General features: G+C 35.5%; 1 protein-coding gene across 1 annotated transcript in view; it reads left to right on the top strand.

The window, feature by feature from the left end:
• GABRA4 (gamma-aminobutyric acid type A receptor subunit alpha4) overlaps positions 1-20,238 on the top strand; it is a 67,178-nt gene that overhangs the window by 30,355 nt on the left and 16,585 nt on the right. The window contains exon 8 of the mRNA XM_037529642.2: positions 3,789-4,048. Coding sequence (XP_037385539.1) covers positions 3,789-4,048 — 260 coding nt within the window. The remainder of the gene's footprint in view (positions 1-3,788; positions 4,049-20,238) is intronic.

Raw genomic sequence — 20,238 nt, 5'->3', positions numbered from 1 at the left:
AAATGCGATTTAGGCAAAAAATTAGCCCTGTGCTGATATTTTTATCCCTAATTCTCATTTCCCTCCTCACTTAAGGAGAGAATTAGCTGGTCAGGGATGTCTCTAGAGATCATACAAAAACACAACAATTGGTTTAAGTATGAGAAGTAGAGTGTGTTATATACTCTCCACAGGCCTCTCTATCTCCAAAGTTGCATGCCTGTAAGTTTTCTAATTATTTCAGTATAGTAAAACATTAAACATGAGCTCATGCCAGCTGGCATATCCAAATCGTTACTAGTTCATTTTCTAGGAGCGGCCAGCCAAAAATTTACTCTTGTGTACAGTCTTAGCCTCCTCTTACACATCCTATTCCAGTCTCTTAGCCAAACAATATGGTGCACATTCAGCATTCTAAAAGCAGGAACTGGCATCAATACTTGAATGTGTCAAAAAATATCTATGGCTATTGAAATGTTTTCATGGTAATTGTCAGCTATGATACAGAGCTATGTCTTCTTAGATACAGAGGAAACTTAATTCTTTTTTGGAAAGTTTGGTTTTTGTTTGCTGTTCTTAGTGTTTCTTGAACCAAATGTCCATCTATAACCAGGTATAATAAGTATAACCCTGGTACTGTAGTGATTTTTTAAGTTTGAACACTGTGCAGAAAGAATATTCTGAGGGGCCTCCCCTCCCCTAGTGGTGCAGCAATTGAGCACTGGGCTGCGAAGCTGCCTGAAGCCTCTGCAGCACCAGTTCGATCCCCGACCACCAGCGAGGGTTCCACATGGCGCGCAGACCTCTCCTGCGATGCCCACTGCTCCCCTCAGCAGTGTACTTCGGTCCTTCTGCCTGTTCTGCTCCCCGCTCTGGCTCTGATGGATTCTTTCACCCTCCGGCGCTTCTGACTGTACCCAGTGCTTGTATAAATAAATAAATAAATCTTTTTAAAAGAAAGAAAGAATATTCTGACACCTAAAGAGAACACAGCTTCAAATATTTAATCAATGGTTTATATTAGTTACTTTTCTAATTTAACCCCCACTTATAAAATACAAATCAGAATATCTGGAGGGTTATTCCACAAACTTTAAAATCAAGCTGACTGAAAAGAGTGAAAATGAAATGGAAAGTGGCCATACATTCAACATTTTGAGATTGGAGTCCATGGCATCGTTTAACTTTAATCATAAACCTACTAATTTACACCCCCTTAACAATTGGAAAATAATTTTTGGATCATGGAAAATCCTTTGTTGCTTATATTTGAGTTTGAGATTCCCTTTTGGTTATCACATATGGACTCTAGAATCTTCTGAGTTTTATTGTTATTTAGACTGTACATATTTTTTACATATACTTTCTAAGTATATTCATCATAATTTCTGATATTAGAGGAAACATGCTAATTACATACCTAAGAACATTGTAGAGCATTTTTGAATTCTTCCTTTTCTTCCCCCCATTTTTGAAATCTTTTTAAAAAAGATTTATTAATTTATGCATACAAGAACTGGAGTACAGGCCAGAGGTGTGGAGTGTGAGAGAATGAGAGGATTCACCAGAGATAGAGTGGGGAACAAAACAGGCAGACTGAATGAAATACACTGCTGAGGGGAGCAGCCGTTGAGACAGGAGAGGTCTGCTGTGCCATGGGTTTTAGCTCCCTGACCAGGGATAAAACTGGTGCTGTGGTGGCTGCAACTTAACCCCTTATGCCACCAGGGAGGCCCCCATTTTTGAATTCTTAATTGAACATTCAACTTAAGTTATTATGAATAAAAAGAAAAAATGATCTATCTTTAAACTTTGTAACCAAAAGTTTTCAAAGTTCATTTAGGGTTTATTCAAATATCTCTCCTTTCGGTTACTTCAGTTGAATAATCTCAAGTTTCCTTCTTTCTATAGATTTTGGAATGCTTTTAAAAGATACATAGTCAACAAGGGAATATGGTGATGGTTCTCGGGTGATATGGTAGCGGGAAAACTATGGGGACTACAATGATACAAGAAAAAAATTAAGTGGGCCTCCCCGGTGTAGCAGCGGTTGAGCGCTGGGTTGCGAAGCTGCCCGCAGCCTCTGCAGCGCTGGTTCGATCCCCGGCTGCTCCCTGGCCACCGGAGGAGGGTCCCACATGGCGCGCAGACCTCTCCTGCCACCCCCTGCTCCCCTCAGCAGTGTACTTCGGTCCTTCTGCCTGCTCTGCTCCCTGCTCTGGCTCTGGTGAATTCTCTCACCCTCCCGCACTTCTGACTGTACCCAGTGCTTGTATAAATAAATTAATAAATCTTTAAAAAAGAAAGAAAAAATTAAGTAATTTAAAAAATTAAAAAATACAAAAAAATGTACATAGTTTATATGCTATATAATTGCTCAAATTTTTCAAGTTTCAAACAATGACAATTTTATGAGGAGCTGAAAAATGAGTATTTACTGTGCATTTATCTTTTGCCTGACACTATGAAATATGGTAAATTAGAGATATCATTTACACACCTGCCCTCAAGAAGACAATACCCAAGTAAGTTGTATAAAAAACACTTACATATGTGGGACAATTAGGAAACTGCAGAAGTCAGAATATAATTAAATGCTGAGTTGAGGAGATAATATTATTTATCCATAAATCAAAATATTATTATTCTTTTATTGTTGCATAGGTTCACTATCACTTCAGTTTCATATATATTGTTTGATTTTCAGCTGGGAATTTACATGGATTGGAATATATAGTTTAGATGGTTCACCATCATCACCCCCAAACCCCTGAGGATAACAACTTCAGGAGCTATTCCGGGCATTATTTTGAATGAGCTTAAATGAAAAAAAAAAAAGAGTTTAAATGAATAAAGTAAATCCCCATAAAAATTTCTAAATTTAACCAGTTAAACAGATGGACAGATACAGGTGTAGAAAAATACAACTGTACAGATATTAGCATCCATAAATAATGCATTTCTCTATAGTTTCAGTGGCAAATGGAAATTTTCTACTGAGAATGGGGACTATCCTTTTTCCAGGCTGAGGAGAAGGCTTTCCTGGAGATGATATGCTTCAGAAGCCTGTTGAAAAGACAGAAGTATCTCTGTCCTTGCAGATATTTTCCTGTTGACCACAAATTGATGGGTGGTAGATGTCCAATATTTTTTAAATCCAAATTGTTCTAGAAATCTGTTTTTCCAGGAATATAATTTTATCATTTTATATAAATTAGTTTCTTTCATAGCTAGTCTATTTATTACTTTTTTCAATAGGTAATATTCAGCAAAAGATTATAAATCTGTATAATCTGTACTTTTTCTGGTAGTGATACTCAACAGCAGTGGGCCATGCCTACCCCAGAAACTCTAATACTCCAATTTGCAATACTGCCAACTTCCTACCCCAACATGAGAATCAGTGCTTCAATGAGTTGCACTTTCTGTTAGGTATGTGTGTTGAATCTTTCAGTTATGTTGACTTAGATACTAATGTCAACTCAGTGTTTGGTAGATGTCTCAAACACTATTTATCTTTATCAGAAACCCAGTAAGTAGATATTAAATGAATTCCAGTGAGTTTTCCTAACTTAATACAAGTCACACTGAGTCAGTGATTAGAACAGTCAGGATGTAAACCACTTCAAAGCCTGTTCCAATTCTACTGAACCACTAGGATTTGAATCTTTCATCAAAGATGACTTGGTTTTGGTTATTGTAAACTGTAACCCTCCACCCCCCCCACCCCCAATCCATAGATCTTTTGTTACTTTGCTTTGCTTACCTTAAAAGTAAGGTAATTTATCTCCTTGTTCTTTACTTTTAAGGAATAACCACAGTCCTCACCATGACCACGCTGAGCATCAGTGCACGACATTCTTTGCCCAAAGTGTCCTATGCTACTGCAATGGATTGGTTCATAGCTGTCTGCTTTGCTTTTGTATTTTCGGCCCTTATCGAGTTTGCTGCTGTCAACTATTTTACCAATATTCAAATGGAAAAAGCCAAAAAAAAGGCAGCAAAAGCCCTCCAGGAAATTCCAGCTGCTCCTGTGGTGAAAGAAAAGCATCCTGAAGCAACTTTTCAGGTATTTGACTTAATTCCTGTTAGTTTAACATTTCAGCTTCTTCATTGAATTGTATTTCCAGGGGGGAAACTGAGAAATTGAAAATCCCAATAATTTTTTTAAATTCAGAAAAATATTAAAGGTTGATTACCAATGTAAACTTTAAAACTGTGATCAATAGCTTAAAATATCAATACATCTCTGGATGAGCTACATGGAAGGGGATAGAAAGTAACTGAAAGGAGTAAAATCTGTAGGTTATTAGAGGATAGTAGGTTGAGTTTGAGTGGGTTGGAAAGGCATTTTACTAAAATTCATTGAACAAAGTAAGTTCTTAACATGTCCCCATATTGAAACTATTCCATGAGGCTGGATGGATTTTGTGTTAAAGAAGAAAACAAAACTCAATAAACAAGAAAACCCTTTGTAGTTGATGGTCATCAGATTGAGAATTCTTGTTATAAAGGATATGGAAAATCTAATAAGAGCTACAGTAATTTACTTTGGGTACATAAGTAATTCTGTAGTTGAAAAAACAAAAAGTGATTTTACCTCATGGACTCCAGTTGTACAAAAAGACATCATGAAAATGAAAAAGCAAATAAGCAGTCACTCTTCATCCTCTGCCTCCTTCTCCCATATTCCATTCTCTCTGTTTCTCTCACTCACTTGAGAGTATTCTTCAGTCAGAAGACAAGTGTCTGTGGCTACTTATACATAGACTTATTATAATTACCATAAATGAGAATCTAAAATTACTATTATCTCATGTGCTCAAATCACAGTGTATATAAATCATGAACATTATTCTCTACAAGTGGTAACACATTCCTTATTTATTTACTCATTCATTCATTTTCCCCACTCATTTAACAAACTCATATTTAACACCAACTTTCTGTTGTCTCCATAAAACTCAGCTGAGCATAAAGGTAAACATAGACTCAAAGTAAAATGTGAGAAAACAACCCTGTGAACAAATGGGTCCCAGAAAAAAGCAGGGACAGCCATGCTTATATTAGCTAAAATAGACTTCCAGATAAAAAAGGTAACAAGAGATTGTGATAGACACAAATAATGATTAAGGGAACAATACTTCAAGAAGTAATAACAGTCATCAATATACATGCACCAAGTGAAGGAGCACCAAAATATATAACATAACTATTATCAAATCTGAAATCATACATTGGCGGCAACACAATAGTGTTGGGGACATCCAGACTTCTTGAACCATCCCTGTGTCCCTGGAATCAATCCCACTTAGTCATGATGTATGACCCTCTTGTTGTATTGCTGCATGTAGTTTGCTAAGCTTTTTTTTTTGAGGATTTCTGCATCTATGTTCATCATGGAAATTGGTCTATATTCTCCTGTTTTGTGATGTCTGTCAGGTTTTGGTATCAGAGGATGTTGACCTCATAAGACATATTTGGAAGCTTTCCCTCTTTCTCTATTTTGGAAGAGTTTGAGTAGCATAGATATTAATTCATCATTGTGGGTTTGGTAGAACTCACTAGTGAAACCATATGGGCCCAAATTTTTGTCCTTTGGGAGACTTTCGATTACTGTTTCAGTTTCTTCCTGGTTCATTTTGAAGGGCTAAGAATTTCTCCATTTCATCTAAGTTTAAAAAATTTGTTGTTATATAGGTGCCTGTAGTAATTTCTTACAATCTTCTGTATTCATGAAATACCTATTGCAATTTCTCTTCTCTTGTTCCTGATTTTTTTTTAAAGATTTATTTATTTATGCATACAAGAGCTGGAGTGCAAGCCAGAGGTGCGGGGGATGAGAGGATTCACCAGAGACAGAGTGGGAAGCAGAACAGGCAGATCTACTGAAATATGCTGCTGAGGGGAATAGTGGGCGAGTCAGGAGAGGTCTGCTGCACCATGTGGGTCAGCTCCCTGGCTGAGGATCAAGCTAGTGCTGCAGTGGCTGCGGATAGCTTCATAGTACTGCGTCTTAACTCCTTGTGCCACCAGGGAGGCTCCCTGATTCTATTTATGGATTTTTCTCCCTTTCTTTCCTTAGTGAGTCTAGCTAGAGGTTTGACTATTTTATTGATTTTTTTCAAAGAACCTGGTTTTGGTTTCATCGATCCTTTGACTTTTTGATTTTTATTTCATTTATTCTGCTCTAATTTTTTATTATTTCCTCTGTCTGCTGTCTTTAGTTTCATTTATTCTCCTTTTCCTAATATTTTGAAGGGAGAGGTGTATGGTGGGTTTTTTTGAGCACTTTCTTGTTTTTTGATGCCAGGGATGATCATGTGACTCTCTATACCACAGAACCAATCTCCAGTCATCTGGATGTCTTTTGTTGAACTTTTGATCAGGGTATGCGCTCACAGTCTATTATGCTCTTTTCTTCCCAGGCCAGTGAGAGAGACTGAAGGGCTGACAGCCTCTCAGTGAAGTGGGACCATACTTGGCTTAACTGTTTTTTCAGATTTTCCTTCTCTTGCTGATGATTTCTGGCTCTCCTCCTTACTGAGACACTTGTTCTCACATATCCAGCTCTCTTCTAGATGTGCCTGTTCCCTCTGGCCTCTTATCCTGTGTATTCCTGCATTTCAATCTTTTAAACAAGTTATAAGATAAAAAAACTTATATTCTCATATGAGATTGGTTTAATATTTTTGTCTTTTATTTCATTTTTGATATACACATTTTAATGCCATGACATTGAGCATGTAAAGATTTGTAACTTCTCTAGTTCCAAATTCATCTATGCATTTAATCATAAAATAACCTTTCTGTTTTGTCCCTTTAATATTATTGCCTTTTCTCTTGAATATTATTTGGTCTGACTTTACTATTTTTTGTATTTTTTTATAAATGTTAACTTTTTAAAACATATTTTATTGTTAATGTTTTTCTTATTACTTTTATTCTTACTACTTTGGAAGCTATAAATCATATTTTTATATCATTCCATGCCCAACTTTGTTTTAAGACAAAATATTTCAATTTCTGATTTTGTATAAAGTTGAAATTACAAAATGTACTAATTTTCCCAAGTGGCTATTAACTCTTCCTAATCCTAGGATTGTTCAAGTCTAAATATCCTGGGTTTAGTGTCATACCTTTTTTTCTGTTTTAATGTAGTTTTCTTTTTATTTTGTGTAAAATGATGATGCTCCTTGTACTAGTGTCATAATGATATATTACAATTACTTGAAAGCATCATTTAGTCAGAATAAAACTACTCTGTAAATTGTCCAAAATTGGAAAAAGAATGAATTATCTTCTATTTGCTTCTTGAAATGTATCTTTTGACTACATTTGTCTTTACTTGTAAATGTGTGGTTGAGCACACTTGATTGACTAAATCCTTTCTAATTCAGCAATTTCTCTTTGGCAACATGGCACATGTACTGTCTGCAAAAAAGCATAATCAAGGTCAAAAGTATGAAATTTGTTTGTCAAGGGCGTAGAGTCACAGTATTGAAGGGTTAGAACATTAAAATAAATGTAGTTAAAATATGCATCATACCCTTGGTGCCCTGTATAACGTGTGACCGTATACGTGAAATGTTAGATTTCCACAGCACGATATTAAAGAGTATCTGTGCCTTAACAACAGTGATTAAGGGGTTGACTCATCCATCCTCCTGACTCCTGACTCCTGGTCCCTGCTGGAACATGGCTGGCTTTCCAGTGTCAATTGTCATTGAATGGCATTAGTGTCAAGTTCAACTTTGAAGGTGAATACAAATACAAGAGGGAGCAAGGAGGGATGGAGAATGAGAGAGAGAGAGAGAGAGAGAGAGAGAGAGAGAGAGAGAGAGAGAGAGGATAAATATTATGTTTGGAATTTCAGTAGAGATTTTAACCTGACAGTTGAAATTTGCTTATTCAGATAGGTGTTCCCATTTGCATGATTGTTTACTTATTCACATGACATTGCCTTTGTTCAAATTGTGTTTAAATTCCTCTTTTAGAATTACCTTCAGAGTATATGACATTTGGTAATTCAATATTCCTTTGGGTAATCTCACAAGTGGTTAAATTCATTGTCACCATATGTGACCTATGAACTGTGAATCAGCTGGCAAAGTTTTATAGTGACCATTTCTATTCTTTGGGAATTAGAAAGCTTATGGTTAATGGAATATTCATGAAACAAAGAGAAAAGGTCAATTGACAATATCTAGGAGCAGCTATGGGCTTGAGTATGTCTTTGAGCATTTCAGAGGGCAAAACAGCTGTTCTGTTTCAACTCAACATTAATTTAATTCTGCCTTTGACACTGTCCTGATAGGTGAGTTAAGTTCCATATTTCTTCTATCCTTCCTTACCTTTATTACTCTTAGAGTACCCATCCTTGCACTGATGAAAGTAATTTGATTAATAAGATGACTTGGAAAATAAAAGGGAAGATTTCTTAATATAATATTTTTTCCAATTTATGTTTTTGAGGCAAGGTAGGTTTATATCATTGTATCTGGTCTGCAGATTATAGGTTCAAACATCTACTAATGTATGCTTTCAAAAAAAAAAGAATAACGACAATACATTCTGTTGTCTTTCTTCAGTCAGAAAGTATGCACCTATGTTTGAATTTTGTACCTTGGGGGACAATTCAATTATATATTAAATATGACTAGCATTACTTGAACTAAATTGCAGCAGGCATCATGTGAATGATTTATGTATGTTAATGAAAGTTCACTATAATTATATCACAAATGAGAAACTGAGGCTTACAGTTGTTAGTGTTGTATTCAAGATCGCACAGAAAATGTTAAGACTAATATTTAAATTAATTCAATTGGTTCTGAAGGTAGAGCTTACTCCTTCACACTGTTTTATAGTATTTAATGTGCGCTATGTCTATAAAGACAGACATTAGAATATGTACATATGTATATATAAAATATATATGTATAAAATAATTGCCCCAAAACAGTCTTTGGTTCATATTTCTGTGAACACCTAATACTTGTAAATATTCTAAATGATTCTCATGTGCCAACAATAAGAACTATGGAGACTCTCCATATAATTTAATTCTAACAACTTATAAATGATGGCCTATTTTTAATCCATATTTTACCAATGAGGTAATTGAAAACTAGGCATCAAATAATCTTCCTAAGGTCATCTACCTTGCAAATAGCAGGGTTGGAACAGCAGAGTTTAAGCCTTATTGACTAATGGAAATGGAAGAGGAGATTGATGGTGGTATCATTCACTAGCAGAGGGAAGAGCAGTGAAGCACATTTAATGAAGAAACAAATTAGTTCAAGTTTAGATAGGTGGAAATTTCCATGGCAGGACATTTTTTGCTTTCCCACAATAATGATGACTTTCCTTTTTTCAAACAGCAAGTGCATACTTCTCTACTACATACCTTTTCTTTTCCATCAACCTAATTTCTTCATTTCTTTCCATTTTACTGTAACTATTCTTCATAGACTTTTCCATTTCTAAGTGTTCATAGACTCTTACAAGGATTTTTGTAAAGTTAAAAATCTATTTGACCTGATTAGAATCTTTAAGAAAAAGATGATATGAAAAATAATATGTATAAATAAAGTACAGCATAAATTCAGTAATTTAGGTGCATACATTAAGAATTGCCTTTTCCAATCTATTCTTCAAAGTCAAAGTTTAGCCTTTTTTCCTATAAGCTTATTCTGACTGAGCTCAAGGATCAAACAGATCCTGTGTCAAGGATTCATATCTACCAGATGAGGGTAATAATAGAATCTGCTGGAAGGGCTTTGATAAAGTCTAGCTAACATCATCATATGAAGTACACAACACAATGCTTAGTGCTCAGTAAATAATAGTTGTAATTATTGTTATCCTTTATTCTTTTAAACCTCTTAAACATTTAAACATTTAAATGTTTAAACCTCTTAACATTTAAACCTCTTTAAACATTAAAGTATGCATCACATCATTTATCTTTAAAACATTCTGACGTATTTTCCATAAATGTTTTCATGTTCATATTTACCTACTTGATGGTCATATCTTTAATAAAATGGGTTATATCTTCATTCTGTTTTTCCCATATATAAGCACATGTATTTCTCATATATTAAGCACAGTGTTTAATAACAGTTATGATTGCTTACTAGTGGATATAATGAGTTGACTGTCAGATTTAGACAACAGGAAAATTGTTGCCTCTAACAATCACTATATTTATCACCAATGTCCAAAAACATTCATCTTTTATGTGGAATTCTTTTTTTCTGGAAATAAATGTGAATACCAGGAAGATGTTAAGATGTGAACCAGAGCTAGGTCACGGTGAGCATCTAGACTAGCACATACTCATTCTTAGCATTCTGAGACACACTGTCAGTCATTAGACATAGGTGGGGGTGGGCAGCAGCAGAGAACTGAAGAGAACTGAAGAGGAGACTTTGAAAACAAAAAAAAAAAAGCAAAACAAAAAGTCTCAGTAAATTTACATGTGTGGCAATGCATTATGAGAAAAACACAGTTTGTTGTCTTTTGGTCATTGCAGTCCATATTACTTACACAGGTTCAGGGAATCAGAGTGACATCCATGTACAGTACAATGATTGCCCAGAGACTGGTGACATACATGCTTCATTCCATTCCCACAGGGGATGCAAACTAGGCCAGCTTCAGAGTTCCATTTCAGTCATTCTCAAAACTCCTCTTTGAAATACTGTTCTTTAACTAGTTTAAACTAACATGCAGAAAACTTATTTTTCCATTTTTCTTTACTTCTTTCATTTCTTAAAAGTCTTTTTCCGTGGACGTTTGAAAAAGGACTTGAAATTGCACTGTCAGTTCACTTGACATTTAGATGTGTTTGTGACAGAGTTTAATAACATTCTTTAGAATCTTATATAAATTGTGCCTCCCCAAACCCATACCTTTTTTGTTACAGAAGTTCAGTAGTTAGTAATGCAGTGAGTAATTGTTTAATTGCACAATTATTAAGCTGTGTTATTTCAGCATTGAGAAGATCAGAATTATGTTTCATTTTCAGGCATTTTTTTAAATGTGTTAATTTTGTTGTATGTATTGTGCTGATTCATGAGAAATTGCCATGTTGCTAAGACATCAGAGCAAATCTCAGCTAGTTGTTTAAAAGTGTTTACCAAGCAACTTCTCCATACCAGTCACCATGCAAGACACTGAAGGTTCACCAAAGACATAAACTAGTTTAGCAAGAGAGACAGCCTATTAACCTTATGAATGTTTTTATTTAGTATATATAATATGGCCTGAGTCTTGGTTTTAAAATAATTCAAGCATGCAGAAGTAATACCAATCTATCCCTCCAATCATATATTGGGAACTTATTATATGTATGGATATAGTCAGAGAATGCCTATTAAGCATCATTATAATGGGAATACTGTATTCATTCCCTTTATAAATTTGAAAGCAGTAGAGAAATAGACAATCAAAAGTTAATTTCAAATAAATTAGTGTTAATGAGCAAATGCTGTGAAGGAGAGCAAGAAAGGCTAATGACAAATTAGAACAGAAAGAGTTAAATTGAGACTGAGATGCCAAAAGTGACATTAAGTTAAGGGAGATCATTCAAATGACAAAGGAAAGAGAAACAATCAATTTTAGTAGCTTATTAAGACAATATTGTGGAGTTTTTTTGTAATTATTAGTAATAACATGACATAGAATAGAAAAACCAACATTAACAAGATAATTGAAAATTTAGGCTATTTCCTCCTATAAAAGGACAAATGCTAAAATTTTAATGCTGTGTTAGGGAGGCTAGATATATTAGCTAGTGTTTAAAGGAAGAGTCAGGCATCTGGTAAATAGTGGAGAGAGAGAGAGAGAGAGTGTGTGTGTGTGTGTGTGTGTGTGTGTGTGTTATAGATATAATCTCATAGTAGATTTTTTCATTTATTTTTACCTGGCAAATGAAGAACTTGTGAAGTCTGTTGATGTAATATATAGTATAATGTATATATTGATAGTATATACCATGTTGCCATTGTTTTTTTATCATCATGGCACTTTATTATCCATTAGGTGCTATATATTGTGTTAGTTGCTTTACATGGATTATCTCTAATCCACAATAAGACCTGAAATGACTTACTTTGTCGTTGTGAGGATAATTTTATGGCTGAGGAAGCAGAGTCTTGTTGAATGTGTTGGATATTGTCAGATGCATAGTGCTTTCTTCCACCTGGAGAAAACTGGCAAGTGTGAAGGCATTTTGATGCTACTCTCAGTTCTTCCATTTAGCTTTGATCACAAACACAGTATTTGGGTTTGTATATTTTTAATTTATGAGATAATAAGGTTGGGCAAGATTATATCCAAGTTCCCTTTGAATTTTAAAATCTGTTACTATATACTTATCCACTCTATTTCTAATGCCAACTTCATTTATATTTTTTAACATGAGCTTACTATAGTAAGAATGGATTAGAGGGGGGACTTCTCTTTTAGGGTTCTTCAAGTCCAGTTAAATGAAATATTCAGTTTATTTTATGCTTACCTATCCAGCAGTCATCTCTACTGTTCCAACAGCAATAGGAGCAGCAACAGGTACTGATTTTACCACTTACCAATGATAAGTGGTAAACATACTCTAAATATTTTTAAATATTTTAAACATACTCTAAATATTTTACATGTCATAATTCATGTAATCATCATCCCATCTTCATTCTTGTTCACAAGTGAAGAAACTAAAGTGCAGAGAGGTCTGTGTGATTTGCTTGAAATTTAAGTGATGAAATCAAGCTTAAATCTATGTAGTCTGACTCCAAAGTCCAGATTTATAACCACAAATGATTTCTGTCCCACAATTGTAACCTTCTACTGTCACTGCCTCTTCTATGCCTAACCCCCACATACTGGCTCCCAACACCAAATTCATTTTTCTGAAATTTGTCTTAATGTTCCTTTTGCTAACAGGGTAAGCCATATTCTAACTCTGATTTATAAACAAATCTTAGTCCTCAACTAGTATTTCTGTTTACACTGGAGCTAAAATTGCAGAATATTAGTCACATTTTACAAATCTCTAATTTTTCATAAAATACATGTGGATTTTGTCAAGGCTAAAAATCATCAATTTACTTAACATAGTCTTTTCAATAAAATACAAACCAATTAATAGTTTTCCTCAATTTTTTTACATTTTAAACAGCTGAAATACATTTTAGTTTGAGAACTCTATCTTATACATGAATATGTTCGATTAATAATATCTAGTCATAACATTTGCAGAGAAATTCTGTTTTAAAAACTTGTGGAAAGTCTTAAAGAAGTTAAAGAAATAACTTTTGCTCTAAATGAATTTGTATTATGTTACGTGACAGAGTACAGTGATGTAAATCATCAAGAGGAGAGAATAGTTTGTAGGGATCAAGAGATATTGTAAAGAAATATGTAGAACTTTGGGAGAGGCTAGTGAGGGTACTCAACTTGGGGATGAGGTGTATTTTATTGATGATCAACAGATGAAGGAGAGTAGTGAGCACATGAATAAATACTACTATAAATATCTTGAGTTTGATTATGATATTTTAGCAACTAAATTAATCTTTCTAGAATTGCTATATAATTTATAAACTATTGCCATATTGCTGAAATTTTTGTTCCTTCTCCATTTTCTCTATTACTTTTCCAGCACATCTGGCACAGATTTGCTAAGAACTTAGCAGGTACTCAAGAAATACCAATAATTTTCATACAACTGAAATAGAGACTTTGTTGCTAGGGAAAATATGTAAAGTAACCATACATTTTTATTGGTGGAATTTTATTATCGGAAGTTTGTTTTAATAGGACTTCAATTTTGTATTCATTGATTTTTTTTTTTCCCATCTATGTTGGTGAGTTAGTAAAATTCAACTTTAAAAAATATGCAGCCAGGGCCTCCCCGGTGGCACAGCAGTTGAGCGATGGGTTGCGAAGCTGCCCGCAACCTCTGCAGCGCCGGTTCCATCCCTGGCTGCTCCCCGGCCACCAGAGGAGGGTCCCGCATGGCGCGCAGACCTCTCCTGCCACCCGCTGCTCCCCTCAGCAGTGTACTTCGGTCCTTCTGCCTGCTCTGCTCCCCTCTCTGGCTCTGGTGAATTCTCTCACCCTCCCATGCTTCTGACTGTACCCAGTGCTTGTATAAATAAATAAATAAATCTTTAAAAAAAAATATGCAGCCACTTGAGACAAATTTCCTCAATGGTTAGCTATATTTTCCAGCAATTTCTTTTCCTAAGATACTAAGTAAGATTATTCATTGCTTCTGGTTTATTTGGCTAAGCTACCAATTTCCCCTTCGTTATTTTGAGGGTTTAGGCATACATCACTAAATTTCCAAGTTTTCACTCAGTCCCATGAGTGAAAAGATTTAAGAAGATTTAGAAGATTTAAGTAATATTAGTTTGGGTACTATTTCATTCACTTAAGTGAATTAGAGGATGCTTTTGGGTTGTCAGAAAAGCCATGGCACATTTTTCTTGAAAAACTTAGAAAAAATACATCATGACTTTTCCACAATACATACAAAAAACGTTTTTAGTAGATGTCTATTATGTACTATGGTCAATTTATGAAGCACTTTCCAGTCAGATTATATGGAATGATATTATTTTTGTTTTCTTTTTACTTTTTGAGACCACACAAAGCTTTGGGATAAGTAAAGGAAATCTGTCAAACTCTTCACCCTAATCCACCTAGTTTTCTCAGTGTTCCCATACGAAATATCTGTTACCTCTGCCTTCTTATTGGCTCTAACTTTGACTCTTAGTTTTGTTGTTTGGGTTCTTTCTGCCTCCTGTTACAGATGGACTTCTAGAAAAGAGGTGAAAGCCTTGCTCTACTCTGCTGTTCAGGTTATAGATAAGATAGCAAGCATAAGTTCTCTGGTTGGATGTGAAAAAGGGTCTTATGGATACTCTTCTTAGAGCTGGTTAGAACAGAGAAGCTCAGATAAGGTCATCAGAAGGTGGGGAAGGAAGGCTTCTTTGAAGCTTTAAAGATGTTTCCCTGAAAAGTAAGCAAGAGTTGAACAACCATATATAAATAGTAGTTATATTCTTAGAGCAGATCTTGACTAAAAAAAAAAAAAAATGTGGAGAGTGGTGAAGCAGTGGAAAGTGTGACTGGGACTTGACCTTCACAGACCACCCTGTCCATGAGGAAATGAGTCTGATTTGTTTAGAGGACAAGGGAGTATTATTGAGTCATAGGGCAAGCAGATAGCTTCTAGGGTCAGAATAAAATAGGAAAAAGTCTCAGAGGAATAAGAAAGACTCCAGAGATAAGTTTAAAAAATTCCAAAGGGGACTAATCAAACACCCCAGGACTAGGCGCTACAGGATGTTTCTAGACAAGGAAACAAAGAAAAAGGACTCTAAGATATAATTTTGGGCACAGAGACATTAAGACAGAGTGAGTGAGACCATCCAGAACTAACCAACATCTAAGAGACTAATGGATTTAGAATAATTAGGGAAAGAAGGTGTATATTCCCTGAGGCATGACTCCACAGGGCCTTCCTTGCCACTCCCTGGCCTCTTCCACAGATCTTGGAGTCCTACTTTGTTTCTGTTCTTTTTCTCCTTAATAAACTTTTCCTTATATCTACCTCTCTACATGAATCTGCCTCTTTTTGCTTACTTGCCTGAGAATCAGCAAAGTTCCTGCTGCAGCTTGGTTAGACAGCAACCTGTGATGGTCTAGTGACTGGGACTCAGTGCTGCCACTGCATCCTGGGTGGCTTAATTCCTGGCTGGGTAACTGGACCTGAAAACTTGAAATTATGGTAGCACTATTAGGCTGAGCCATTAAAAACCCATTTTTACTGACTAAAAATGACTTTAAAAAGTCAATAATTGTCGGGCCTCCCCTAGTGGCGCAGGCGGTTGAGCACCACGCTGTGAAGCTATCCACAGCCTCTGCAGCGCTGGTTTGATCCCAGCCAGCCAGCCAGCAAGGGTCCCCCATGGCTCGGCAGATCTCTCCTGTCTCACCCGCTGCTCCACTCAGCAGTGTATTTTTGTCAGTCTGCCTGTTCTGTTCCCCACTCTGTCTCCGGTGAATCTCTCACCCGCCCGTGAATCTGGCCTGTAGCCTGGTTCTTGTATAAATAAATCTTAAAAAAAAAAAAAGTAAACAATTGTCTTTGGATGTGAAGATGAACCCTAGATTCTACTTACATTTGACTTTATCATCTATCTGTTTTTGACAGCAAGCAGGTAATTAATAAGAAATTGTCTTAGTGAATATAGTGATTAGCATTTCTCAATTTATTAGTTATTTGTTTGTTTTCAAGAGAACATCTAAATTGAAACTGAGAGTGTCACAACCTTAGAGCTGTACTCTTTGTACCTGGGTTGTTAAGGACACATCCTCTGTGGGAATCTTAATGCTTTCAATAGGATTGTTTTATTAGTTAATTTTATTTTGACTTGAAGAAGTCGATGCTTATACAAATGCAGAGCTTCAGCGGGGTCTTTCCATTGTGCCTAGTGCACTATTGCTGCTTCTCAAAGCAAGAAACCCACTTTGCTAAAGCCTTGGCTTATCCTGCAAAATGTTAACATGCTTTCTGCTCAATGTTTGCCAATAGGCTGATCTAAAAATGGCACCAAGGAGGTTACCTATTATCCACAGAAAAAGAATACATTTTGAGACTGAAATAGATTATGGTCAGTGGGGACATGATCTGCTGACAGAGTGTTATATTAGTATGCTGGAACAATTCATAAAAATAGAATATTTTATATGGTGAATCTTTTTTTATTAGTTGAAAAAATGAATCTCTTCTTTAGTAGCTTTCAATAAGTTTTTTTCTCTTATAGTTATTTTTCTGCAGTGTTCCTTTATAAATTGCATTCACCTTTAAAAATTCTGTAAATCATTGATTTTTGTACAATTTGCAATGGATAATCTCTCTCACACAATGGACACGTTTATTTTATCGAATTCATTACTAAAAGCACTTTTCAGATGTATTGAAACATCACTGAGATAGAATATTGAAAAATTTAAAAACAATTTTTCAGTGAAACTCTTTTTTCTATGTGATCTTCAAACTCCTAACTCATTGGAAATTTTAATTGTTTTTTACTAATGTGTGTTGATAGGTTGGTTTTTGCACTGTTTGCCTGCTATGGTTTTTCCACTGTTTGCCTGCCTGATTTATACCTCTTTTTCTTATGGCCTAAACAGTTTTGAATTTTCTCTGCAACAAAAGTGTGCCAGCTTGATCAGTAAATTAGATAGAACAATGTAATGAACAAAGTTGGGGGGGGGCACAATGGATTATGGGTGCTTGTGGTAAGGACAGCTGAGATACTACCATCTAAAGGAACATTACCACAATTTAAAAAAAAGTAAAAAGTAAATAAATGAATTGAACAGTCTTCTACTATTGAAGATTTACAAAGTATTTATATTAAATATTTCCCAATTGTAACCTAGATATATATGACTACACTAAGCATGTAGTGTCACATTAAAGGTCAAAATTACAGTCAATAGGGGATGTCAGAATCTCATGAGAAAATTTAAGATAATTATTGGCTATAATTAATTCCTGATTGCTATCCAGTCATCTGTAGCCATTAAGTGCAACTAGCAACTCACAGGATTAGGCATCATAACATTATGGAGTTTTTAAGTTTCAAGATACAAACAATTGAAGCAAACAAATAAAAGGAATCCCAAGTTTTCACTGTGCTGCAATGTTTGTGCAATGTACAGATCAATTGTTCAATAATGTAAGGCACTCTGTTGTTTTACTATCAGAGATTTTGTTATAAGACAATTGTCCTCATTTTAGAGAAAAACAAACAAGAAAGTAGAAAAATAAAATTTGGAGCTGAAATATAGAGTGAAATTAGAGTGTGAAAGTAAGAAAAATGCTGAATAAAATGTCCTTTCTTTCATGTTACTTGCTAGGATGTGCCTTGTGTGTTACAGAAGCACTTCAATTATTAAGATTTTTTGAACACTGAAGCAAGATATCCTAGGGTTTCATCATTGGTGTTGGCCTGAATAATAGATGCCAGGCTAGTGTTGGAAAGAGAGATGTACAAATCTGACAGTCGCATTCTGGATAGAACACTGCTATTGTTAGGGATTATGGTACTCAGACCTAATTTAGCACGGTTGTACAGCCTAATTCATTACAAAACTGTTCATCTCAGAAGAAGCTACATTAAATATGAACATTATGTGTGTTTATTTCACTCCAATCTACCAGCACAGCAGAGTGAGCACAATCACACATTCTCAGCAGTGCAAGCAATGAGATGGATTTTTTTTTTTACTTGCTCACCATAATGTTCTTCCCCAGTTCGAATGCTCTCCTCAATCTGATTATTGTGTTTGCTCCATGATGCTCTTTCTTCATGTGATTAATATTCTATTTTTGGCTGAGGCTTTCCTTATTTATGATAGCAGCTTGATAGATTTCTAAAGGATGAACAACTGTGATTATTTTAGTGGCTAAAGGGCAAATTGGATGTTCACTGAAGTCTTATTGCTTTATCAGATAAACTGGATGGGTACATGGTCCAGGCCCAGTTAGTTTAACTATTAGAACAATTTTAAAGACTATTGAGAAGATAAAGACATTATTCAGAGCCTCCTGACATGATTGGTTGGTGATAGATTAAGGTGACCAGACTCTAACTGTTACTCCTTGTAACAACCATGCATCTGGGGCTGTTCTTTCCATATACACATGCCCCATAGCAGGTACCTATAATTAATGTAAGAAACTCTCATTTATCCAGGTTCCAAAAAAACTAAATTAGGTTACAGCAGTTTTAGTAATATTATATCATGGTAATTTATATGTGAATATGGTTTTAGTGTTGTTAGTTCTTATGCTACCTGAGTGCTTTGAAAGTTGACAATGCATGAATAAAAAGGAATTTTGTTAAGCAAACAAAAAATTTAATCAGAAACTCATTCCAAGATTTAATTTCAGTGTTCAGGTTTTTTTTTTTTTCACAATTCATCAAGCTGACATTAAAATTTGCTCCATTCCTTTTTTTAGACTGCATATTAACTGTTCCCTCTCCAGTTGCTCCACCAAAGAAAGTGCCTATGAAGCCTGCATCTCAGGTTGTTTAATGCATCATTAGATTTTGCAAAAAAAGTGTGTTGTGATAGAAAAATGTCTCTTAAGATGGTTACATTAAGGTGTCTTCCCCTCTGGTCACCCCACATATGTTTCTAAGAATGTGAGAGAGAGTATGTTCCCTCATCCTTGAATCAGGGTGGGTTTGTGTTCGCGATAGAAATGGTGGGATGGTTTTGGGCTGTCTCTTGTACTCCTTTCTTGGACCCAGCCACCACCCTGTAAGGAAGCCAGGGCCACATAAAGAGACTGGAGAGAAGAGTATTCCATCTGACAGTGTGACTTCGAGATGACTCCAGTCCCTGCCACTCTGATAGAAATCATCGTAGATACACTGAGAGCTTCGTAGCTGAGTTCAGGCAACCTCCAAATCCGTAAAAGACAGATAATGTTAACATGATTGCTTTTAGTTAAAGCTATGGCCTTTTTTTTTTCCTTTCTGGGGGTGTGGAGGTTGTTATGCAACACTAGATAACTGGAAAACACATGCTTTACAGTCAGACATACTTGAGTTAAAATACTGATTCTGTCTCATTCTAGAAGGATGATTTCAAGATCTTAAATTTCTCTAATTTTGCTTGTTCATCTGCAGATGCTTAATCCTAAATGCTCTATCCTCAATAAATATGTGTCCATATGTCCCTCCCTCTCTTTTTTCCTTTCTACCTTCCTTCTTACCTCCTTCCTTCTTTTATTTGACCTTCCTCTCTCCTGCTTGCTTACTCTTTTCCTTTCCATCATCCCATGTAAATTCAACTGCAGCTGCTTCTGTGGTAGGCCATTTTAAACTGGAATATGTTAGTGGCAGGTGTGGATTTAATTGGACCTTTACTTAGAACGCAAGCAGACAGCACTCAGGATGCATTTTTTTCCCAGTGAAAACTGCTGAATCACTGGTTCCAAAATCGGCATAAAATATGCTCAGACCTTCCACAGACGGCATGTGTGATGCGATCAAGTGCCTTGGGGGAATGGGGTAAACACATTTTTAAAAAAGGAATGTTTCCATCAATTCACAGTGAACATTATCTGAATTCAGTTCAGGCGAAGAATAACTTAAAAAGCTAGATAAAGGAAATGAAGGCATGAGCAACATGTTATTTGTAGGAATGACATATATTATCTCC

Source organism: Talpa occidentalis, unplaced genomic scaffold (genome assembly GCF_014898055.3).
Source record: "Talpa occidentalis isolate TD23 unplaced genomic scaffold, MPIMG_talOcc4v2.1 talOcc4.6, whole genome shotgun sequence".
Classification (NCBI taxonomy): Eukaryota; Metazoa; Chordata; class Mammalia; order Eulipotyphla; family Talpidae; genus Talpa; species Talpa occidentalis.
Note: the sequence above shows the minus strand (reverse complement) of the source record. Positions and strands in the feature narration are given on the sequence as shown.